Genomic DNA, 27,923 nt, shown 5'->3' on the forward strand with positions numbered 1-27,923 from the left:
TGCGTCGCAGTCACAATGGCCTATTTTTCAGAAAGTAAGAGTCGCGATGATATGGGTCGCGATCGCGACACGGGGTCGGCCAGGGCTCCGAATTTCCATCTATAAATACCCCTTTTATACCTTAACTTTGTAGCAGGCTAGCATCTTTTAGTTGACGAATTCAGGAGCCACGAGGGTCATTTTTAAGGGTTTAGAGGCCATTATTCATCAATTTTGAAGATCTTAACATCAAGGTTGAAGATTGAAGCCTCTATTAATCATTGGTACCCTAGTTCTTCATTATATTAGTGATTTTATAATGAATACTGTCACGACCCGGAAAATTTCGACTAATTTTGAACCAAACTCTCGATACGATTTAATATTCTTGACACGATAAGAGAAACCTGTTAGGTTGAGTCTCTAAAATTTTGAACTGTTTCATATATTCAATTGACATTCGACCATTCTCGACGATTCACGAACAACTATTGGTAAAATTTGATATATTATATTATTTAATTAGTAGAATTATTTTTGTAAAGTAAAATAATAAAAGATATAATAAAATTTATTATATGTGTATATATATATGTAAAGTATATCGAATATACATACATTGTATCGAATCTATTTAGTAAACAATAATAATACACATCCATTATTTTGATTGATATTAAATAAGTTGCGAGCTTGCGAGTGTAATAAAAGAAATAATAAGACGAGCTTACTCCATCATGTTTCGCACATTTTATGACTAAAATCAATACATTAACTTAAATAAAAAAAAATTGGGATTTCTTTTCGAAAGACTTTTATCCGTAACTAATTAGTAACGGGAGACGAAATAATATCCATATTAAATCATGTCAATAACAAACGTACAAAAATGATACAACTGGATTCTTTTTAAAATACTATTTAACTTTATGACTTGTGAATTATATGCATGTGATATTGTATATAGATAATTAAATACGTGTAGATATGATGATATCACAATCAATTGCTTGACGAATCCTGATTAATCGTGATTAAGTGTCAACAGTATAATTTTATTTAAATCCGTGATTTGCGATTGAATAATTTGTGGCATTGTTTTCTTTTTGTTTTCAAACCTCCACTAGTCTATATAATACACATATAGATCACATATATGCAGCCATATATCAACCATCTACCTATCAACTTCTTTATGTTTCTATTTTTTTTTCTTTCTTCTTTCCTTGTTGTTTATTACCTCATACCCCATATGATGGCAACCATATTCACCATCTCAATTCCACTACTTGCTTGTTGTTTGAACAACATTTCATACAAACACGAATCTTTCTGTTTCTCTTCTCTTAATCGACACCAAACATACAACCTCAAACCACCATTTCTCTCTTTTCTCTTTCTCTAAAATAGTTTGAAAACCACCTAGTATTTCCTATTTTGTGCTAGATGAAACCACCTTCCACCACCAACACCCTTCGGTCCTCACCCTCACCATTAACCGTAGATCACCACCACTTAACACACCATTGTGAACCATCAATACAACACCATTACCATGTTGACAACTTACCATCACCACCACTACAACCACCGTATCAGCACCATCGACCTTCACCACGATCTTTCGGCCACCAAATACACCACAAACCCATCAAAGAGCAACCCATAACCATCACCCATTTTGCTACAAGCTGTTTCTGTTTTCTGTCGTGAAAACCACAACACAAATCAACCCAGCACAACACTAAGTTTGATCATAAAATTGCTATGCTTACGTTTCTGTGGTTTTAGCACCACACACTACCGCTGTACGCTACCACTTCTGATTAATTCTCTCTTGTTCGAATAAAATCATCAAACAACTCAAGAAAAATTCATTCGAAAAAGAAAAAGAAAAACTTGCTGCTATATGTCGAGTTGTTTCTTATTTCCCTTTACAAACCGTCATTTTTTTTTACTTTTATCCCAAAACCCACTTGCTAATAATATATCAAGTAATAATATATGGTGGTGTATTATCCTTATGTTTTGGCTGACACTCACAATACAAACAAACCCCACATCCACTAAACCATCAAATAAGATATTTAATTTAAACAGATTATGACAAGAGGTAAAATCTGTTTAAATAGGCTTAGATTATGGCGTGGGACTTTATGTTAAATAGGCTTAGATTTCAATTGTTGGGCCAAGAATGGAATTAAATGATATAGAACTAGGTGAGGTTGACGGCATATTGTCTCCTAGCTCCAGCTTCTGTTCGTTTAAAAAAAAAAGTGAAGAAACTTAAAACAACTTGGGCCGAAGGAATTGTTGCTGGATCAATTTGTTTTAAGACCAAGAACTGTTGGGCCATCAGATTTTATTTGGACCGTGTTCATGGGAGTATTAACGGGCCAATACTCGCAAACCCACACTTCCTTCTTTCTTTGATTTTTGTACGATGATACAAGTGTGTTTGAAGGGAAAAACGAAAATAATTATGGTGATTAATGACGAAGATGATCATGATGAGATATTAATACCGTATGATGTTATGAAGAATGAGACTATGTATGATTCGATGATGATGAGGTGTTTAGTGATAACCGAATGATGATGATTATGTGGTGTTAGCAAAATGATGTAGTGAGAATGAGATAGTACAGTGATGAAGATATTATGATGTCATTGATGATGCGAGTAAGGTTATGAATCACGAATAGGATCGATGTTTAGAATGATAGTTTAGTTATGATAATGAATGATGATTTATTGTTAAGAAGATAATGATAACAAAAAATCATGGTGATTAGATGATAATGATAGATGGATTGATAGCAAGATTGATGATGATGGATGAATCATTGATGGTTAGGTATTATGAAGATGAACGATGACGATAAACTAGTTAATAATAATAATGAAGAAGATGAAAACAGAAAAGTAATGGTTAGGTAGATTTAATCTCTGAATTAAAATAGAAAAGAAATAACAGACGAATGGTTTGGGGGTGCGGTTGTTAAACGAGAGGTCATGGGGTTCGAGCTCGGTTTGTAGCATTTTTAGTTTTGGGAAAGCTTTTAAAGGTAGTATACTTATTATTATTATTATTATTATTATTATTATTATTATTATTATTATTATTATTATTATTATTATTATTATTATTATTATTATTATTATTATTATTCTTAACATATAATATTTTTATTATTAGTATTATCATTATTATTAGTATTAGTATTACAAGTATATATATTGATATATATATATAATTGATATAGGATCTTGAATCCGAGACCAACCCTATACTTGTTCAATGACGTCATATGTATTTTTACTACAAAATACAGTATGGTGAGTTTCATTTGCTCCCTTTTTAATTGCTTTTGCAAAATATATTTTTGGGCTGAGAATACATGCGCTGCTTTTATAAATGTTTACGAAATAGACACAAGTACTTAAAATATATTCTACGTTGAGTTGTACCACTGGCATATTTCCCTGTAGCTTGGTAACTACTATTTACATGGGTATTGTAAACGCGAATCCTGTTGATAGATCTATCGGGCCTGACAATCCCAACCGGACTGGACGACCAGTATTCAACGGTTGCACAGTACTTCGTTTTGGTGACTAAACTTGGTACGGTGTAGTGAGATTTCATAATAAATGGAATATGTGATGTTGATTAAATGTTAAGTATGGTTACCAAGTGCTCAACCACTTAGAATGCTTTACATACACTTACGAGTGTATTATGTTTATGATTATGAAATCTTATGGTCTATTAACATATTGAAATGATTGTTATGATAAACCTATGAACTCACAAATCTTTTGGTTGACACTTTAAAGCATGTTTATTCTCAGGTATGAATTAAGTCTTCCGCTGTGCATTTGCTCAATATAAGGACATTACTTGGAGCCGATCATCGCAATGGGACCAAATGTTGATGACTTCGTCCAGGTGGATTAGGACGGGTCCTTTCAGTTGGTATCAGAGCGGTGGTCGTAGCGAACCAGGTCTTGCATTAGTGTGTCTAACTAGTAGTTGTTAGGATGCATTAATGAGTCTGGACTTCGACCGTGTCTATATGTCAAAAGTTTTGCTTATCATTTCTAGTCGAAAATCATCTGCTTATCATCCTTAGGAAATTACCTGCTTATCATTCATAAGTCTAGACACGTTTTACTGCATTTACTGCATTGATAGTGTATAGACGAATTCTTATCTTAGCATATCTGTTATTGCGAACTTTGACTGATATCTTTTCAAAGATTCTCCGTAATTTACAGGATTTTGGTATTATATATAAATATGTAAATTATGTATTGAAGAGTACCAAATTTAACTCCTATAATCTATTCCATACCAAAAATTCATTTTCCCCATTATACAAGATGGATTCCGCATCTAGTTCGAATTCTTCAGATTCCGACAGTTATGCCGATATGGATTTCCATTCGGGCTTCGAAAGCAGCGTCACCGGAATGGATCAACCAATTTCCCATCATCTATTCTGGATGAATTGGGGATGGGTTCGTAATATACTAAATCACTGGAGACAAGAAGAAGGTGATTCATTCCATCCACCAAATTGCCCTCTTGGCGATGAACCTAAAGCACTTACCGGCGAACCTATTCGAAACACCATTTTCTCTCTCATTTCTAGAGTATCTCGTCACGATTATATACTATCCCATATTACAAATCTTGTTCATTCGCTCGCTCCAGCCGCCAATCATCCCGGTGTACTAGCAGAAGTTAACGAACTTCGCGCTCGCGTGACGGCTTTGGAGAACATGGTGCGAAGGTTGCAAACACCAGCAGCAGCATAATCAGCACCACCATCAATAACATCAACAATACCATCATCACCACTAACAAACAACATCCGCATCACACGTCTCGACATCATAATCTGTCCCACAAACATCGACATCATACGCACCATAGATACCAAGGAGTACCAACAATAATGAACGATGAAGTATTGATCCATAACTTCATTGATATTCTGCGAAGAATATGTGGTTTCAAAAAGTTTTAGAGATTTCTTATTCTAGCTCAAACCGAAAAGCAAATGAGATTAATATCATATTAACTCATTAAATTCATGATTTCATCTGAAGAAAATATATATGTATATATGTTTTCATAAAGATTGTAATTAAAAGTTCTTTTGTATAAAATATTAATGGTGAATTTTTTTTTTAACGGGTAGGTAATACCCGAGGAATAATTAGATTTCATCTTAATAAGTTGCATTGTACATTCGTCGAAGCTGATTCAACAGTCATTTACTATCCTACTTACAACCACTGATATACGTATCCGTTCACCGCAGAATAACCATTTTCATTCAATTTCATATTTGGATTTTAACTTCCCAGAATCCAACAAGTGGCATATGAAGAAAACATATGACAAAATAAAATCTGTTAGAAACAAACAAATTAACTATGAAAAATTTTGTTAAGAATCCACGCTAACTGTTCCAGCTAACTGTTCCTAGCTAACTGATTACATTTTATTTATCGCAGTTTATTTATCGCAATTTAATTATCGCACTTTTATTTATCGTCATTTAATTTCTGTAATTATTTTACGCACTTTAAATATCGGGACACGTATACAATGTTTTAACATATCATATCGACGCATCTATATATATTATTTGGAATCCCATAGACACTCTATATGCAGTAATGATCGAGTTCTCTATACAGGGTTGAGGTTGATTCTACAATAATATATATAGTTTGAGTTGTGATCGAGTCTGAGACGTATACGGGTCACGACACGTATTAATTAATTCGTATATTATATATTAAACTATATATGAATTATTGGACTGTTACTGTGGACTATCGACTGTGGACTAATGACATTGGACAATTAAAATGAATTAAAATATTGATTATAACATATGAAACTAAACATTTCTTCAAGATTGCCACTTGATTTCATCTTAAACCTCATTGTATCTCGACGATTACAATCAGCGTTCAAATCTATCATGATTCTTAAAAACACTTCAATCGAGAGGATAAACCAACCACACTTCATCTACGGAAGAAAAGATTGATGCATATAGTTATGCACCTGAAAAACCCTCGGAAACTGAGTAAACGTTTGACACGTATCTGTTCTAGTTCCTTTGACATTGTTATTACCGAAGATCGTTTTGCAATCCCTTTCTAAAGTAGCTAATTTTGTCACAGCTCCAGCAAGTCAACTTCGACTTTTCGTTCGAAACAACCTTATTATAACTATGATATATATGCGTGCTCTTTTATTGTTACCAGGAATCTTTTATATTCCACCATACTACCATCAGCGTTTAATCATCTAAAGACACAATTCTCCTGAAAACACCTCGGGTTGATAACCGACGATTCAGATATGGCTGCATTAAATGCAGATGAACCAGTAAAATTGTAGATGGCCTAAATGGCCAAGAGTTTAAAGATAAAGAATGAAGTGTTGAGAACGCTCGATAGAAAATTTGGTACTGAAAAAAAACGGATTGAGCTAACCATGAAGGAGACCAAGGACAAATACAAGGACCAAACCCTATATTCAAAGAATCCAGGTAATTCTGAATCCGATAAAATCTTTAGAGAATATCATGCTCCGAAGTTATGTTAAAACCTTGCGGAAAAATTTTTCTTCATCAACCTTCGAACTTAGAAATTCTAAAATATCATCATAAATATCTTCGATATTTCTGAGGATATTTTCATAAATATTCTTGTCCGAAATTATCTATCTCTCCGTGTTTTCTGTATTCCATTATATTGGAAACTTCTGTAAAATCTAAGTATAAATTATGAATGAATTGTGGAGAAGTGTAGGGAATTGAAGCATGAGTTAGTATAATATAATGATGCTTGGCCAACGTGATTATATTACAGTAAGTCATGCTGAGTTTCTAATGAAATGTGATGATGGTTCACAGTAGATTATACCATCATCATGTGTTATGTTACACGACTCTTTCATTCTACTTAATCTCTAAGCATATCACGGAATTCTTTCCTTGATATTTCTGTTCTTCCATAATTCCAACATTTGCAAATAAATCGTGCTATTTCATTTTCTTTCTGAATAGAAGATTTCCTTAAATTCCTTGAATTTCGAAAATCAACTGTGACTACGACAAAAGTTAAATCTCTATCTCAATCTTTTGTGACAGCTTCATTCGTACGCTTCACATAATTGAATCGTTTTACCCATATCACTCAATAATGATAAAACTCTTATTATCAACTAATATTCGTCATGAAAATATTTTTATTGTTAGCCATGACGACCTCACTCAAATTTCGGGACGAAATTTCTTTAACGGGTAGGTACTGTCACGACCCAGAAAATTTCGACTAATTTTGAACCAAACTCTCGATACTATTTAATATTCTTGACACGATAAGAGAAACCTGTTAGGTTGAGTCTCTAAAATTTTGAACTGTTTCATATATTCAATTGACATTCGACCATTCTCGACGATTCACGAACAACTATTGGTAAAATTTGATATATTATATTATTTAATTAGTAGAATTATTTTTGTAAAGTAAAATAATAAAAGATATAATAAAATTTATTATATGTGTATATATATATGTAAAGTATATCGAATATACATACATTGTATCGAATCTATTTAGTAAACAATAATAATACACATCCATTATTTTGATTGATATTAAATAAGTTGCGAGCTTGCGAGTGTAATAAAAGAAATAATAAGACGAGCTTACTCCATCATGTTTCGCACATTTTATGACTAAAATCAATACATTAACTTAAATAAAATAAAAATTGGGATTTCTTTTCGAAATACTTTTATCTGTAACTAATTAGTAACGGGAGACGAAATAATATCCATATTAAATCATGTCAATAACAAACGTACAAAAATGATACAACTGGATTCTTTTTAAAATACTATTTAACTTTATGACTTGTGAATTATATGCATGTGATATTGTATATAGATAATTAAATACGTGTAGATATGATGATATCACAATCAATTGCTTGACGAATCCTGATTAATCGTGATTAAGTGTCAACAGTATAATTTTATTTAAATCCGTGATTTGCGATTGAATAATTTGTGGCATTGTTTTCTTTTTGTTTTCAAACCTCCACTAGTCTATATAATACACATATAGATCACATATATGCAGCCATATATCAACCATCTACCTATCAACTTCTTTATGTTTCTATTTTTTTTCTTTCTTCTTTCCTTGTTGTTTATTACCTCATACCCCATATGATGGCAACCATATTCACCATCTCAATTCCACTACTTGCTTGTTGTTTGAACAACATTTCATACAAACACGAATCTTTCTGTTTCTCTTCTCTTAATCGACACCAAACATACAACCTCAAACCACCATTTCTCTCTTTTCTCTTTCTCTAAAATAGTTTGAAAACCACCTAGTATTTCCTATTTTGTGCTAGATGAAACCACCTTCCAACACCAACACCCTTCGGTCCTCACCCTCACCATTAACCGTAGATCACCACCACTTAACACACCATTGTGAACCATCAATACAACACCATTACCATGTTGACAACTTACCATCACCACCACTACAACCACCGTATCAGCACCATCGACCTTCACCACGATCTTTCGGCCACCAAATACACCACAAACCCATCAAAGAGCAACCCATAACCATCACCCATTTTGCTACAAGCTGTTTCTGTTTTCTGTCATGAAAACCACAACACAAATCAACCCAGCACAACACTAAGTTTGATCATAAAATTGCTATGCTTACGTTTCTGTGGTTTTAGCACCACACACTACCGCTGTACACTACCACTTCTGATTAATTCTCTCTTGTTCGAATAAAATCATCAAACAACTCAAGAAAAACTCATTCGAAAAAGAAAAAGAAAAACCTGCTGCTATATGTCGAGTTGTTTCTTATTTCCCTTTACAAACCGTCATTTTTTTTACTTTTATCCCAAAACCCACTTGCTAATAATATATCAAGTAATAATATATGGTGGTGTATTATCCTTATGTTTTGGCCGACACTCACAATACAAACAAACCCCACATCCACTAAACCATCAAATAAGATATTTAATTTAAACAGATTATGACAAGAGGTAAAATCTGTTTAAATAGGCTTAGATTATGGCGTGGGACTTTATGTTAAATAGGCTTAGATTTCAATTGTTGGGCCAAGAATGGAATTAAATGATATAGAACTAGGTGAGGTTGACGGCATATTGTCTCCTAGCTCCAGCTTCTGTTCGTTTAAAAAAAAGTGAAGAAACTTAAAACAACTTGGGCCGAAGGAATTGTTGCTGGATCAATTTGTTTTAAGACCAAGAACTGTTGGGCCATTAGATTTTATTTGGACCATGTTCGTGGGAGTATTAACGGGCCAATACTCGCAAACCCACACTTCCTTCTTTCTTTGATTTTTGTACGATGACACAAGTGTGTTTGAAGGGATAAACGAAAATAATTATGGTGATTAATGACGAAGATGATCATGATGAGATATTAATACCGTATGATGTTATGAAGAATGAGACTATGTATGATTCGATGATGATGAGGTGTTTAGTGATAACCGAATGATGATGAATATGTGGTGTTAGCAAAATGATGTAGTGAGAATGAGATAGTACAGTGACGAAGATATTATGATGTCATTGATGATGCGAGTAAGGTTATGAATCACGAATAGGATCGATGTTTAGAATGATAGTTTAGTTATGATAATGAATGATGATTTATTGTTAAGAAGATAATGATAACAAAAAATCATGGTGATTAGATGATAATGATAGATGGATTGATAGCAAGATTGATGATGATGGATGAATCATTGATGGTTAGGTATTATGAAGATGAACGATGACGATAAACTAGTTAATAATAATAATGAAGAAGATGAAAACAGAAAAGTAATGGTTAGGTAGATTTAATCTCTGAATTAAAATAGGAAAGAAATAACAGACGAATGGTTTGGGGGTGCGGTTGTTAAACGAGAGGTCATGGGGTTCGAGCTCGGTTTGTAGCATTTTTATTTTTGGGAAAGCTTTTAAAGGTAGTATACTTATTATTATTATTATTATTATTATTATTATTATTATTATTATTATTATTATTATTATTATTATTATTATTATTATTATTAACATATAATATTTTTATTATTAGTATTATCATTATTATTAGTATTAGTATTACAAGTATATATATTGATATATATATATATAATTGATATAGGATCTTGAATCCGAGACCAACCCTATACTTGTTCAATGACGTCATATGTATTTTTACTATAAAATACAGTATGGTGAGTTTCATTTGCTCCCTTTTTAATTGCTTTTGCAAAATATATTTTTGGGCTGAGAATGCATGCGCTGCTTTTATAAATGTTTACGAAATAGACACAAGTACTTAAAATATATTCTACGTTGAGTTGTACCACTGGCATATTTCCCTGTAGCTTGGTAACTACTATTTACATGGGTATTGTAAACGCGAATCCTGTTGATAGATCTATCGGGCCTGACAATCCCAACCGGACTGGACGACCAGTATTCAACGGTTGCACGGTACTTCGTTTTGGTGACTACACTTGGTACGGTGTAGTGAGATTTCATAATAAAGGGAATATGTGACGTTGATTAAATGTTAAGTATGGTTACCAAGTGCTCAACCACTTAGAATGCTTTACATACACTTACGAGTGTATTATGTTTATGATTATGAAATCTTATGGTCTATTAACATATTGAAATGATTGTTATGATAAACCTATGAACTCACCAACCTTTTGGTTGACACTTTAAAGCATGTTTATTCTCAGGTATGAATTAAGTCTTCAGCTGTGCATTTGCTCAATATAAGGACATTACTTGGAGCCGATCATCGCAATGGGACCAAATGTTGATGACTTCGTCCAGGTGGATTAGGACGGGTCCTTTCAAATACTACTTGTTTCAATTGTTTATTTGTCCACTTGAATGTAAAACTTATGATTATTGATTGTCCTATCTTTTGATTTATTAAGGTTTTTATGTTTAATTATTCATGCTTTCTTGAAAGATCCATTGTTGTGTTCCTTTATATATCGTTTATTTAATTATACGGGTTTTGGATTTGGTTTATTTGAATTTATTCGGTATTCATAACTTGTACTTCATCTTTTAGATCTAGACAATTTTATGTGAGTGCAATTGGTGATTAAATTGATATTGTGATAACACAATCGTGTAGGCTATTTCGAGTGATCCCAATAGCCTAGGTTTTATGTGAGTTTAACCAAGAGAAAGTCTCGTTTAATTTAACATGGTAATTTGGACCTCTGAATGATAATTAATGTGAGTTAATTGAATTCTGTTATAATATATAAATATATATATATAAATGGATAGTCAATTATTGATACACAAAAGTAATATTATTGTATTACCTAAACTTGTGATATTTTTGCTATAAATAGCCATGAATGCAAGCATTAAACTTGCACCATTTCTCACACTTACAAAGTGTTTCTTTCTTTCTCTCCATTATCATCTTTGTTCTTACACTTCATTATTAGCATTCTTAATCAAGAATCAAACCACTAAAGGTAGTTATAAGCCTACTGAATTATAACATCAAGAATCAAACCACTAAAGGTAGTTATAAGCCTACTGAATTATAACACGTTATCAGCACGATAATCTTAATACTAATTATGGTTGGCTCTGCCACCTAAATGATATATGGTCGGTTATACCACCTGAATAATATATGGTCGACACTGTCGCCTAATTATCATTTATGTTACTAACATTTATATTTCTATTATCTAACATTTATATGGTAGACACTGTCGCCTAATTATCATTTATGTTACTAACATTTATATTTCTATTATCTAACATTTATATGGTCGACACTGTCACCTAATTATCATTTATGTTATATAACATTTATTTATGATTGCTTACATATGGTCGACACTGTCGCCTACTTATCATTTATGTTATATTAAATTTATGTTTAATGTTTATATACTTATGAATATAAATTGACTCTAATTTATCATGTTGTTTGTTTTAATTTTTGTTAATAGAAAATGTCGAATCTGAAAAAGCTTAAATTTACTCCTTTAGAATCAACTGGAAACAACTACATGCCATGGGTTATAAAAGTAAAAAATGCATCTTAAATCAATGGGCATTCTTGAAACCATAAATGAAAACAACACTTGTTCTGAAAAAGAACAAGCAACGACATGTTGCTTTATTCATCAACATATTGATGAATGCTTACAAAATAATTATGTGACTGTAGAAGATCCCCATGTTTTATGGGACGGTTTCAAAAGCAGATTCAATAATCAAAGAGAAATTTTACTTCCAGCTGCTATGGATCAATGGAGAACATTAAGGTTTCAAGACTTTAAGAAAGTAAATGAATACAGCTCAACTCTGTATAATACAGTCTCACAACTTAAATTCTGTGGACATGAAATAAGTGATGCAGACATGTTGGAGAAAACTTTCTCCACAATGAATGCTGCCAACATCACAGTGCAAAGAAATTTGAGAATGCTAAAGTTCAACACATATCCTGAACTTAATTCATATCTCTTGGTTGCAGAGCAAAATGATGAGCTATTAATGAAAAATCAGCAATCCCGTCCTACTGGTACACTTGCAATCCCTGAAGCAAATACTGTAAATAATTATAAACAGGGACAAGGACGCGGGCAAGGTCGTGGTTATAATAACCATCGCCATCATCATGCCAAAAGCCATAACTATGGTAGAAACCATCCTTATGGTAATGGAAATGGGCATGGATGTGGCCGTGGTCGTGGCCGTGGTGGTCAAAGAAATAATAATCCACGAAAATATAAATATCAACTACAAAACAAGCCCACTAAACAAGATGTTGAAGAAAATTCTTCTAAAAATTCTGAAGAATCTTGCTACAAATGTGGTAGAATGAGCCACTGGGCTAATACTTGCCGAACATCTAAACATCTTGTTAAGATGTATCAGGATTCGCTGAAAGATAAAGAAAAGGAAGTAAACTTTGTGGATAACGTCGATCCAACAGTCACTGAGAAACCATCTGATTTATATGAAGATTTCTTGAATTAAATTAATATGTTTCTTTTATAAATAAACGATTTAACCTTTGTCATCATGTTTTCTCAAATGTTTCAGTTCTATATGTTTTATCAAATGTTCCAGTTCTATGTTTGATGTTTCAATTCTATGTATGTCAAATGTTTCAGTTTTATCTATTTGTATGTAATAAACATTTTGTGTAACATTTATATACTTACTATTTGTTTCTTATATATGAAGTTTAATATGAATTCTGCTGGAACACAACATCAATCAAGTAGTGGAGATCTCTGTATAGCAGATAGTGGTACTACACACACTATACTTAAATCTAAAAAATATTTCATTGATTTGAAACCAACGGAAGGAACTATACATACAATATCAGGTGCTGCTAACTTGATAGAAGGGATAGGAAAGGCAAAATTCATATTACCAAACGGTACAACATTTTTAATTAATAATGCCTTATTCTCTCCTAAGTCAAGCAGAAATTTATTGAGTTTTTCTGACAGATACCTTAATGGGTATGATTATCAGTCAGTAACGGCAGAAAATGAGAAATATTTAAGTATCACTAACAAGAATCACGTGATTGAAAAACTGCCAAGACTTAATTCTGGATTACATTATACACATATAAATGTACCAAAAGCACATATGGTGATTAAAGAAAAGTATATTGATCCTGGTGTATTTAATTTATGGCATAACAGATTGGGCCATCCAGGATCAACAATGATGAAAATAATTATTGAATGTACACATGGACATCCACTGAAGGATAGAAAAATCCTTCATGATACAATGGTTCCATGTATATCTTGCTCTCTTGGAAAATTGATAACTAGACCCTCACCACTTAAGGTTGAGAAAGAATCACCAATGTTTCTTGAAAGAATTCAAGGTGATATTTGTGGACCAATTCATCCACCATGTAGACCATTTAGATATTTCATGGTCCTAATAGACGCATCTAGTAGATGGTCTCATGTTTGTCTGTTATCAAGCCGTAATGTGGCATTTGCAAAATTTCTTGCCGAAATTATTAAATTGAGAGCACATTTTCCTGATTACATCATTAAAAAGGTGAGACTTGATAATGCTGGTGAGTTTACATCTCAAGCATTTAATGACTATTGCATGTCTATAGGAATTGTTGTTGAACATTCTGTTGCTCATGTGCATACACAAAATGGTTTAGCCGAGTCACTGATTAAACGTTTACAGTTAATCGCTAGACCATTGATAATGAGAACAAAACTCCCTGTATCTATATGGGGTCATGCAATTTTACATGCTGCTGCATTGATTCGCATCAGACCAAGTGCAAGTCATAAATATTCCCCCTTACAACTTGATTTTGGTCAAGAGCCAAATATTTCCCACCTTAGAACATTTGGTTGTGCAGTATATGTTCCAATTGCTCCACCAAAACGTACAAAAATGGGTCCTCAAAGGAGGTTGGGAATATATGTTGGATATGAAACATATTCAATCATAAGGTATATTGAACCTATGACAAGTGATGTTTTTACAGCACGTTTTACTGATTGTCATTTTAATGAAACATTGTTTCCTAGATTCGGGGGAGAAATAAAAAATAAAGAAAATGATGTTTCATGGTGTGAACCTCAATTAAAGTATCTTGATCCTCGCACAAAAGAATGCGAGACAGAAGTTCAAAAGATAATGCATATACAAGAACTTGCAAAACAATTGCCTGATGCATTTACAGATACAAAAACGGTGACAAAATCATATATACCAGCAGTTAATACTCCAACTCGAGTTGAGATTCCAAATCGAAAAACTGATAATGTAGTCACTCAAGAATCTATGCCACGTCTGAAACGTGGGAGACCAGTTGGTTCCAAAGATAAAAATCCTCGAAAAAGAAAATCAGCTGATAATAAGGTAAAAGAAAGTGTTCAAGAAGAACCACAAATCAGTACTCCTACTGCAGAGGAGATTGATGATGTCAATACAGAAATTGCTATCAATTATGCACATTCAAAAATATTATGGAACCGAAATGAAATGAAAAATCTTGATGAGAAATTTTCATTTAATGTTGCATATGACATCATGAATAATGATGATGATCCAGAACCAACATCTATGATTGAATGTCAAAATAGACATGATTGGGCTCAATGGAAAGAAGCAATACGAGCTGAATTAGAATCACTCAATAAAAGAAAAGTTTTCGGATCCATCATTCTCACTCCTAAAGATGTGAAACCTGTAGGATACAGATGGATTTTTGTCCGAAAAAGAAATGAGAAAAATGAAGTTACAAGGTATAAAGCTAGACTTGTAGCTCAAGGTTTTTCTCAAAGACCGGGAATTGATTATGAAGAAACTTATTCCCCTGTTATGGATGCAATTACTTTTAGATACTTAATCAGCCTGACAGTTTCTAAAAATTTAGAAATGCATCTCATGGATGTTGTGACTGCTTACCTATATGGATCACTTGATAGTGATATATATATGAAGATACCTGAAGGATTTAAGGTACCAGAAGCATCAAATGCAAAACCCAAAGAAATTTATTCGTTTAAATTACAAAGATCTTTATATGGGTTAAAACAATCGGGACGTATGTGGTATAACCGATTAAGTGATTACTTGATAAGCAAAGGGTATACAAATAACCTTACTTGCCCTTGTGTTTTCATTAAGAAAACAACATCCGGATATGTGATCATAGCTGCTTATGTTGATGATCTTAACATCATAGGTACAAATAAAGAAATCTATGAAGCCATTCAACTTCTAAAGAAAGAATTTGAAATGAAAGATATCGGAAAAACCAAGTATTGCCTTGGTTTACAAATTGAGCATATGCCTAATGGTTTACTTGTACATCAAAAAACATATACTGAAAAGATTTTGAAACGTTTCAATATGGACAAGGCAAAACCATTAAGTACTCCTATGGTTGTTAGATCACTCAATGTTGAAAATGATCCATTTCGTCCATGTGAAGATCATGAAGATATTCTTGGACCAGAAGTACCATATCTTAGTGCAATTGGAGCTCTTATGTATCTTACAAATTGTACAAGACCTGACATTTCTTTTGCAGTTAATTTGTTGGCAAGGTTCAGCTCTGCTCCTACCAAAAGACACTGGAATGGGATCAAACACATATTTCGATACGTTCGAGGAGCTACTGATTTAGGATTATTTTATTTTAACGAATCAAAACAAGATTTGGTTGGTTATGCTGATGCAGGTTATTTATCTGATCCACATAAAGCTAAATCTCAAACTGGATATGTATTCCTAAATGGAGGTACTGCAATATCATGGCGTTCTCAAAAACAAACACTTGTTGCTACATCATCAAATCATGCCGAAGTGATTGCATTACATGAAGCTACTCGGGAATGTTTTTGGTTGAGATCAATGACACAAATCATTACTGATTCTTGTGGACTAGAATGCGATAAAAGTCCAACAATTATCTATGAAGATAATGCAGCTTGCATAGCACAGATGAAAGAAGGGTATATCAAAAGTGACCGAACCAAACACATACCTCCTAGATTCTTCTCATACACTCAAAATCTCATTAAGGACAACGAGATTGAAATGAGATATGTTCAATCCAGCAAAAACTCTGCTGATCTTTTCACGAAAGCACTTCCAACTGCTATTTTCAGAACACACGTTCATAACATTGGTATGAGACATGTTCAAAAGATGTAACAACTGAAGCGATGTCTACTTGAGGGGGAGTCAACTCCATGCTGCACTCTTTTTCCCTTAGCTAAAGTTTTTTTTCCCACTGGGTTTTCTTTAGCAAGGTTTTTAACGAGGCAGTAACTTACAGTTGATCTTCAACAAACAAAATTGCTATCCAAGGGGGAGTGTTATAATATATAAATATATATATAAATGGATAGTCAATTATTGATACACAAAAGTAATATTATTGTATTACCTAAACTTGTGATATTTTTGCTATAAATAGCCATGAATGCAAGCATTAAACTTGCACCATTTCTCACACTTACAAAGTGTTTCTTTCTTTCTCTCCATTATCATCTTTGTTCTTACACTTCATTATTAGCATTCTTAATCAAGAATCAAACCACTAAAGGTAGTTATAAGCCTACTGAATTATAACATCAAGAATCAAACCACTAAAGGTAGTTATAAGCCTACTGAATTATAACAAATTCATTATACATTTGGTACATTAATTGAATTCATTATACATTTGGTTCATTGATTTCGTGAGATCGATATGAACTATTTACCTAGACTTTTAATAACGGTTTTAATAAAAGAACAATCCTAGTCATTTGTTGAGCGTTAAAGTGGACACTATTTATCCTTACCTGGTTAATTGGTTAATTTATCTTTGCTACTGTTTTAATTCACTTAAGTTCAAATCAAACCCCCAATTCGTTGGTTAATTATTAGTTATTTTAATCTTAAACACTTTGCTCTATGTGTACGAACTTGTGTTTACTAGCTTCTTTATTACATTGATAAGGAATAGTTGACTATATTCGTGTGTTAATTTAGTTAAGTTTAGCTCAATAATGTAAGTGTAGAAAATACGTTTCATGTATTATGTATCATCAATTGAGTTTATCATTTCATTAAAAGAACAATTTTTATATACAATTTTCTCAATACTTCAACTGATCCGATAGCAAGTAGCCAAATACATCGTACGTTTAGAATTAATTATAGTGAATTAAGAAACAGCAAATACAATTCCGTACTTTTATTTGCGAATTGCGATAACAAACGAGGGTTAGATACTTCACAACGAGTTACAACTTAATTAAACATTTAAGGAAGAAACACAGTTAAAGCATAAGATGGTGACTACGTAATTTGTTGCAGCGTTATCTATCAGGATGCTCGAAATCAAGTCATTCGGGTACTTCGGTGAAGTTAAAGTTGTTGCAGGAGGTTCCTCGAGCTAACAACGAAGAGCTGAAACCCAATCTTTGCTTCTTTAGATCGAAGAACAAGAAATTATTCTCCATCTGATACGTCCCGATCACAATCGCATTCTTTATTCCAGCACCACCATCGACTAATGCAAGACACGCGACACGATCCCCAACTTTCGTTAACAAGTTCTCTTCAGAAAGTGTCCAAATCGCCCCACCATCCAGTTCAAGATCAATTTTGGGAAAACGATACGAAACGCGAGTACTAGGTCCACTAGCTACATAACAAAGTCCAAAGGGTTTAACTGCATCTACACGTGGAATCGTTTTGGTAGCTTCCGAAACGCTTAGGATAAGTGCTTTATAGATATCACTTCTAAGCGCGGTATAAGGCTTAACAGTACTAAGTCTCACTTGACTACCTATCGATAAGGGTAAAGGAATTTTTTTTCCTAAAAATAAAATTTGTTTAATTTTAACAAAATATCCGAGGGATTTCGAAGTCTTTCTAATCATCGGAGTATACGAAAGAAATTTTCTAAGATCAAGATTTGGATTAGAAGTAAAATAAAAAGGCCCGTCGCCTAAAAATGTCACCCCGGGTTTCGATGTGGTGCTAGATAGACAAAGCGCAAATTTATCATTATAAGTTTGACGTGGAAATGATAATAAAGACCAAGAAAAAGATGCAACAGCACGTACACCTTTGGGAAAGGATCTCAACAAGGAAGAAGGTGCACATGATAAAACAAATGGTTCTCCGAACGGATAATTTGGAAATGGACTAGGGTTTCTCCCATTCGTGAGGGATATAGTTACCAAATCTGTTGTTAGTTGTGATAATTTACAAGATTTTGATATGGGATTTAAAGGAGTGACAGAACATATATTGCAACCATATTTGGAAGTGATATTAAGAGAAGGACACATAGGATTATTGACATATTTATGAGCTTCTTTGCATAAAATGTCGTCACATTTTAAGGGAAATCTGCATCCATCTTCTATGACACAAGCTACGTCATATCGACGTACAATGCAGTCTCTCCAAGTGTATGGAGCGTCGAGGTCGATGAGATAATGCATTTCTTCGGACCTGATTGGTGGTTCGCTAAATGAGGAAGGAATTTTGTGAAGATATGATGTGGCGTCTTTTATAATGGGTATAACTGAGGTATTGAGACTTGATAATACATGAGTGAAACATACTAAGGGCCTGTTTACTTTTTTTTCATTAAGTCACAGTATGGATATAGATGGCTATATAGATAATGATAGGCATAATCCACTAAGATGATAATACAAGCTTGGTGTTTACTTTCTCACTTAATAAATTGTCTTAATAAAACCAAATTACCATTTTACCCTTGTAAAATATCTCATCATTCTCATCATCTGGAAAAATAACAATTAATAAAATCACCTACCACAAAAAATACACCCATTTCTTCTTTTCATGATTCCTTCTTAGACCACAGATAACGCAGGCGTTTGTTGCCTGAATCCGCCCACAAACGCCCCACAAACGCCCGGAATGGGGCGTTTGTGGGCGTTTGTGTTGGGGCATTTGTCAAGAAAGTACGGGCATGAAAATGTGCGTTTGTGATTTTTTTTATTTTATTTTAATTCTTTTCTACCTTTTTCACTACTTTTTAACCCAACCTCCAATTATATTTTGACACATCACCCACAAACGCCCTTACAAAAGCCCCCCATTACAACTCCCCCCCAAAATGTCATGGTCCAGTCACAGTTTTTCCCCAAAAAGTGCACCTCACCCACTCCACGTCACAATCACCAATATCTGTGGTCTTAAACAATCCTCTCTTCAATCTATTTCCATCATCAAAATACTACTTTAACATTTGAATTTCAAGTTTAACAAGAGAGCACCAAAGTAATAAAAACAACATATTGGCTTTGCTTTTACCTAGAAACAATAAAATTTAGTGATGGTCGCCGGAGTTACAGATGGGTGCTCGGCGGAGATATATACGGAGCTACAAGCGGTGTCATCGGATATACAAACGGAGCCACAACTGATGCTCGCCGGAGATACAAGAGGTTATGGGATTCAAGCGGTGGTGCTTGCCAAAGAAACTAGATGATCGTCGGAGATACAAGATACAAGAGGTTAATGATTATCTGCTTGATCGTTGTCTGCTAAATGCTAAATGTTGTGGTTGTCTCATCTTGATAGGAAGATAACATAAAGGAGGATGAAGATTTTATTTGTATTTTTTTAGATGCAAGGGTAACCATGGAATATGGATTGCTGTATGTGGACAACATAGGTTTTGGGGATGTATCAGAATGCCTTCTAGCCAGTTGGGATTAATCAAAAAGGTCCAAGTAAACACCCTATAGTGATTACCGAATAATCTATCTAGGTCATTAATCCCAATTAAGTCCAAAATAAACAGGCCCTAAGAGAATGAAAAGTGTCTTTGTGAAGTGCATCTTTAAGGGCCTGTTTATTTTGGACTTAATTGAGATTAATGACCTAGATAGATTATTCGGTAATCACTATAGGGTGTTTACTTGGACCTTTTTGATTAATCCCAACTGGCTAGAAGGCATTCTGATACATCCCCAAAACCTATGTTGTCCACATACAGCAATCCATATTCCATGGTTACCCTTGCATCTAAAAAAATACAAATAAAATCTTCATCCTCCTTTATGTTATCTTCCTATCAAGATGAGACAACCACAACATTTAGCATTTAGCAGACAACGATCAAGCAGATAATCATTAACCTCTTGTATCTTGTATCTCCGACGATCATCTAGTTTCTTTGGCAAGCACCACCGCTTGAATCCCATAACCTCTTGTATCTCCGGCGAGCATCAGTTGTGGCTCCGTTTGTATATCCGATGACACCGCTTGTAGCTCCGTATATATCTCCGCCGAGCACCCATCTGTAACTTCGGCAACCATCACTAATTTTTATTGTTTCTAGGTAAAAGCAAAGCCAATATGTTGTTTTTATTACTTTGGTGCTCTCTTGTTAAACTTGAAATTCAAATGTTAAAGTAGTATTTTGATGATGGAAATAGATTGAAGAGAGGATTGTTTAAGACCACAGATATTGGTGATTGTGACGTGGAGTGGGTGAGGTGCACTTTTTGGGGAAAAACTGTGACTGGACCATGACATTTTGGGGGGGAGTTGTAATGGGGGGCTTTTGTAAGGGCGTTTGTGGGTGATGTGTCAAAATATGATTGGAGGTTGGGTTAAAAAGTGGTGAAAAAGGTAGAAAAGAATTAAAATAAAATAAAAAAAATCACAAACGCACATTTTCATGCCCGTGCTTTCTTGACAAATGCCCCAACACAAACGCCCACAAACGCCCCATTCCGGGCGTTTGTGGGCGGATTCAGGCAACAAACGCCTGCGTTATCTGTGGTCTAAGAAGGAATCATGAAAAGAAGAAATGGGTGTATTTTTTGTGGTAGGTGATTTTATTAATTGTTATTTTTCCAGATGATGAGAATGATGAGATATTTTACAAGGGTAAAATGGTAATTTGGTTTTATTAAGACAATTTATTAAGTGAGAAAGTAAACACCAAGCTTTTATTATCATCTTAGTGGATTATGCCTATCATTATCTATATAGCCATCTATATCCATACTGTGACTTAATGAAAAAAAGTAAACAGGCCATAAGTCTTGATATGAGAGGGTTGATGTGTGAAATATTGTAATACCTGTACCTGTATATATAGAAATGAAGATAAAAAGTCCATAAAGTTGACCAAGATATACTGTAGCGTTCAAGAGTAGGACGAGGTTCGATGAGGTGACTCGTTGAAACGTCAAAAACTAATTAGATTTACGTTACTAAGTTTGGAGTACTGGTTTTAATAATACCACCAACATAATGCATTAAATTAAATGGGCGTGACACATGATTAACTATCGTAATATAAAATGTCATGTTGTAAAATTTAAGAGTACTTGTTTACAAACTTGTATGTAGTAAACAACTAGTGATGTATAACATATTTTTTATATATATGTAATCGATCATATTCGTACATAACATGATCAATTAATTTGATACATAATATTTGATAATGTTCGCTATGTCTAATATATATAATGTTGTTGTTTTAAAATTGTTTAATCTCTAGTGAACATGGTAAACGATTCAATATTATCACACATCGGTATATACTTAGATGTAATATCTAAGCGGCGTAATCAATTTATTCGATACTCGTTGCTCATATTTCTCTTTGTAACTTAAAGATAGATATGTTGATAGTAAAGTTTGACATAACATCTTTATAAATATGTTAAAACTTTAATCATAAGGATTTTAGAATAAGCATATATTTAAACGCATATTACAGGCATTTCTTAATATTAATTTGCTTAGAAACTAAGTTACCTCACTATCTTAAAGATATCTACTGTATTTGACTGGTCGTTTTATAGTTGACTTTATTTATAATCATAATATCTATAGAATAAAATCTTACAACATGTAATTTTGTAATTTATCATATCACTTGACGATTAATCATTTCTGTGAAAGTTCCACAATTTCTTAGTGTTAACTTGAATGATAAACTAATGCTTTAGTAACGTAAATCTAATTATGTCCAGGACATTTACATGCATAGAACCTAATACGTACTCTACCTAAAAAGAATACATTTAGTTGACGTTTTAACATTTTAAGAAGAGGTTTTAAGTATAAATTTACTAAAGAATAGTTAGAAACCTTGTGTTTTAGCTCATGTGGTAGTAGTCTGCATGTCTTAGCGAGATGTCAGGAGTTTGACTCCCGTGAGGTACAACATTGCACACAAGGTTGCCCTTAACCCTTGAATTCCAGCCAATGGTGTTTTCCACACATCGCGTTGCGGAGGCAGTGGGGGAGGGGGTTAACCGCACATGCCTTCGGATTGGGCAGAGTATCCTCCTGGGCAGCAGTTGGGGGCTAGTTAAGCAACTGCAGGAGATGAACGCGTGAGTGGTTTAGTCCCCTTGGATGATCCCGAACTGCTGTTTAAAAAAACCGGATAGTTAGGAAATTCAATAATAAACGGTAACGACCAACGAACGTTTGCTTCAATGGTATTATGCCTCGGTGTAGAAGGACCCGCGATAAGTTGCCAAGCAACCCGGGTTCAATTCCTGGGGGCGAAAGGTTTTCTCTCCAATTTCTTGCGGTTAATTGCCAAGCAACCCAGGTCCCGCGATTAGTTGCCAAGCAACCCGGGTAGGAATTTTCTTCTAGCGTGTGTGGGTGCAAATGATGAAAGTCGTTGAAATAAATGATCTGCTTAAGCAAATTCGCCGTTCAAAAAAAATAAAATAAAAATAAAAATAAAAAATAACATAATATTCTAATTCAGTTCATATGAGTAACGTAATATTCTGATTCAATTCATATGAGTACAAACATAAGTACTTTATGAGTTCATTTGAATAAAAATATATGTCATCCATTTATAGACTTGTATGGAGAATAATTTCTTGTTTGACATAATGAATCAAATATTGGTTTTCGGTTCTTTGTTATTAGCTCGTGGAAACTCTTGTGACAATTTCAATTTAGGAATGACATCAGTCGATTATTACTACTGAGACTCAAACTCGATTAAGAAATTATGTCATAAACCTGGATACATACCGCGGGTCCCATTTATTACTAGCTATCTGGTAAGCGGGTTCTCCACGGGTATTCGATTCCACATTTACTAACTTTACTATCGGATATACGTATTAGATTCTATGCATATATGAAGAGGCGTCTTAAAGGGTGTGCGAGAATGGGCGATCGCACAGGGCGCGATATTTTGAAGGGGCCTAATATTTTAAATGGTTCATATATTATACTTTCAGGATAGAATGAAAAAAATACATCCGATCCGTTGGCTGAGTGGTATCTAGGAGGAGAACTTTGTGAAATTCCTGCGGGGGTCCCGGGTCTGAATCCCACCAAGGGTTTTCCCTACTCGGTTGCCTATGAGGACTAGGGATGGCAATGGCCACCCAATCCGGTGGATATCCACCCGATCCACCCACTTCGTGATGGATATGGATGAACCTAAATGGATATGGATACAGATATGGATGAACCTAAATGGATATGGATATGAACATGGATGAAAAGTTTCATCCATAGATATATCCATTACCACCCGAAATACGTATACAAATACATAAATATAGATATATTCTTATATATTTACCATTACAAGCTCATTTACCGTTAAATTTACATTTTACTTTCAACCCTATGATGAAATAACTATAATATCAAAATAAGCTTACAAATTTCATATTTAATTTTTTATAATTAATGTTTTATTACAAGTTTAGCAAATTTTGTTATATCTTCGACAAAGATTACACATTTTTTTCATGACCCATCCTAATCCATCAGGACGAATACATTACATTTGGTTACATCGCGTGGTACTTGACCTCTATATGATACATTTTACAAACATTGCATTCGTTTTTAAAAGACAAACTTTCATTACATCGAAAGTTGACGGCATGCATACTAGTTCTTAACATATCCAACTATAAATGACTTAATAATATTCTTGATGAACTCAACGACTCGAATGCAACGTCTTTTGAAATATGTCATGAATGACTCCAAGTAATATCTCTAAAATGAGCAAATGCACAGCGGAAGATTTTTTTCATACCTGAGAATAAACATGCTTTAAAGTGTCAACCAAAAGGTTGATGAGTTCATAAGTTTATTGTAAACAATAAAATTCATCATTTTGATAGACCACAAGATTCAAATACAGTACACCTATCTCGTGTACGAAACCATTTTCATAAATCTTAGTAACCGTACACATATCTCGTGTGTGACGACCCGGAAATTTCCGACCAAATTTAAACTTGATCCTAATCTGAAATCGACACGATAAGCAAGTCTGTTATGTTGAGTCTCAAAAATTTTGAATTTGTTTTCATGAATTCATTTACCATTCGACTGTTCTCGACGATTCACGAACAATTAATTGAAAATAGATATGTGTGTGTGTGTGTATATATATATATATTCCTTCTGCTATTCCTTCTGTTTGCAACCGATTGAATCATTCGATCAACTCTCCAAAAATCATTGCTTCTGTTTGAACCTGCTTCCTGTCGAGCAGCTACGCCTGCTGCTGCTATACTTTTATTTTTTTTTTCTTTTTCTCTCTTTTCTTACCTTGTGATACAGAAACAATAATGATATTAATAAGGAAGGGGCACAACCGAGATTGGTTCTAAGGTCCACTTAATAATTGCAAACAACTCATGCGTTGTTACTTTTCCTTTTTCTCTAAACCAACCGACAACCATTAAACCCCACAATCCACGTTTGATTTGATACGTACAAGATAGTAGGCCTTTTGAAATCAATGACTATGGACCGTAAACCTGTTTGACATAGGGTTACTTATCTCTTAGGCCTTAGTGGGCTACGGGATCTATCTAAAAAAAAAAAAAAACTGCAAAGCAGTCGCTACTTTCTTTTTGAATACGGCAACTATTGCTGTGAGATTTTTATGTTTCTTTAACAATATCATGATAATATGACGAGGATAATTAAGGGGTGAATGACTAGCTATTGCACTTTTCCTTTTATCTTATCTTATTTAAACCGAAATCCCCAACACACCTCAATTCATTCGTTCAAGTTAAAACCTGTTGATGGGCCGTAAATTCTAATTTATCTTGTTGGGCCAGTCATATACTAAACGTCTCATATTGTTCTGTTGAGATCCAATGATGATGATCATACTATGGTGATAATGATAATAATGGTGGCAAGAACATGATAATGATGGCGAGATAATAATGTTATGGGTATGATGATAATGATACGCATGTATAATCACTAAGATAATGATGATTATGATTACAAAATGGTGACGATGTCGTGGTGTTCGATGACGATAACGATGCCCATATACGATGACGATTAGGAGGGTAAAACTCTTATAATATAATTACCATCGTCATTTTTTTTCTAATATTATTATTATCCTTATAAATATTAATGTAAATATTGTTATTATTATTATTACTAACAAATAATATTATGACTATATTATAAAAGAAGTAAGTACTATAAAAAAAAATATTTGAATAAGATTATGAGTAAGGCCATGAATTTAGTTAATGAAAATATATTCGAGAAATATAATTATAAGTACGTGTACGATTAAGATAATATATATATGAAGATGATTATAATTAAGTCATGATATCAAAAGTTTTATTATTATTATTATTATTATTATTATTATTATTATTATTAAGTATTATAGATATAGATATTATAGTTATTCTCTATTATCATTATTACTACTTTTACAATTATTATTATTATTATTACAACTAAATCACTATCATAATTATTATTAGCAATAAAATTATTAGTTTTATAGTTATTAGTATTATCAGTATTATTATTATCATCATTATTATCACTATTATTGTTAATCATATTTTTATAAGAATTATTATTAGTTTATTATTATTATTATTTTCAAATATAAGTATTATTATTATTTTATTATTATTATAATTATTATTTTTACAAACAGAAGATATCCATATAAAAATATATATTTATTACATATATCATAAGTATACTAATACTAGATTTTTAATATATTAACTAAATATCTCACATTTATTAAGGTATATATATCATATAAGTATTATAACTAATAATAAGGATTAATATAATAATATATAAGGATATTAATCTATATATATTATAAAGTGTATATAAACTTAGTTGATTAATATTACAATGTGTTAATATATATATTTGATATAGGTTCGTGAATCCGAGGACAACCCTGCATTGATCAGTATCATCGTATGAATATTTTTACTATAAAATATCGTATAGTGAGTTCATTTGATTCCCTTTTACTCTTTACATTTTTGGGACTGAGAATACATGCGCCGTTTTTATAACTGCTTTATTAAATGCTTTTGAAATATATTTTGAACTGAGAATACATGAAATGCTTTTATAAATGTTTGACGAGATAGACACAAGCAAAACATTCCTCGAATGAATTATTATGCAGACAGAAGTTCTGTGAGTTATTATTGAATTATGTGGACATGATAATTGCCACCAATTGATGTGAATATTTTCCCCTGATTATTATTGCTTGGTAACCTAAGAATTAGAATCGGGTATGGCCCTAATTCACGCGAATCCTAAAGGTAGCTACCGGGTTTAACACCCCCACCCAGAATATTCACTAGACGGAAGGGCTAGTGGGCGTGGTGTTTAGTACTTCGAAGTTTATATGATTATTATACAGACGAGCTGTTCTGTTTTGGGGATATTATTATGCGCATTAGATGTTAAGGTCGGTTACCAAGCCAAGCTATGAAAGCAATGAAAAGTGAATGTTATGTATCGAGAGAATGATTTGATACACATGTTATGTGTATGTTATTTTTGTGCACAAAATATGTGTACGGTTACTAAGATTTATGAAAGATGATTTCGTACACGAGAAAGGTGTACTGTATTTAAAAGATATCGCATGTACATTACAGGTGGGTATAGGATTCGGGCCCATTTGTACCATGCAGGATTTAAATCTTGTGGTCTATCAAAATGATGAATTTTATTGTTTTATGATAAACCTATGAACTCACCAACTTTTTGGTTGACACTTGAAAGCATGTTTATTCTCAGGTATGAAAGAAATCTTTCGCTGTGCATTTACTCATTTTAAAAGATATCATTTGGAGTCGATCATCGCAATGGGACCGGATGTTGGTGACTTCTTCCAGATGGATTAGGACGGGGTATGACATGTGGTATCAGAGCGGTGGTCTTAGCAAACCAGGTCTTGCATTAGTGTGTCTAACTGATAGTCGTTAGGATGCAT

At 33.3% G+C, this 27,923-nt stretch overlaps 1 protein-coding gene across 1 annotated transcript; it reads right to left on the reverse strand.

Annotated features, from left to right (window-relative positions):
- Positions 1–17,994: 17,994 nt before the first annotated feature.
- Positions 17,995–19,104, reverse strand: LOC139901735 (chitinase CLP-like). The gene has a single exon (XM_071884413.1). The coding sequence runs from the start codon at positions 19,102–19,104 to the stop codon at positions 17,995–17,997; it is 1,110 nt and encodes a 369-aa protein (XP_071740514.1).
- Positions 19,105–27,923: the final 8,819 nt, after the last annotated feature.

Source organism: Rutidosis leptorrhynchoides, chromosome 3 (assembly GCF_046630445.1).
Source record: "Rutidosis leptorrhynchoides isolate AG116_Rl617_1_P2 chromosome 3, CSIRO_AGI_Rlap_v1, whole genome shotgun sequence".
Lineage (NCBI taxonomy): Eukaryota > Viridiplantae > Streptophyta > Magnoliopsida > Asterales > Asteraceae > Rutidosis > Rutidosis leptorrhynchoides.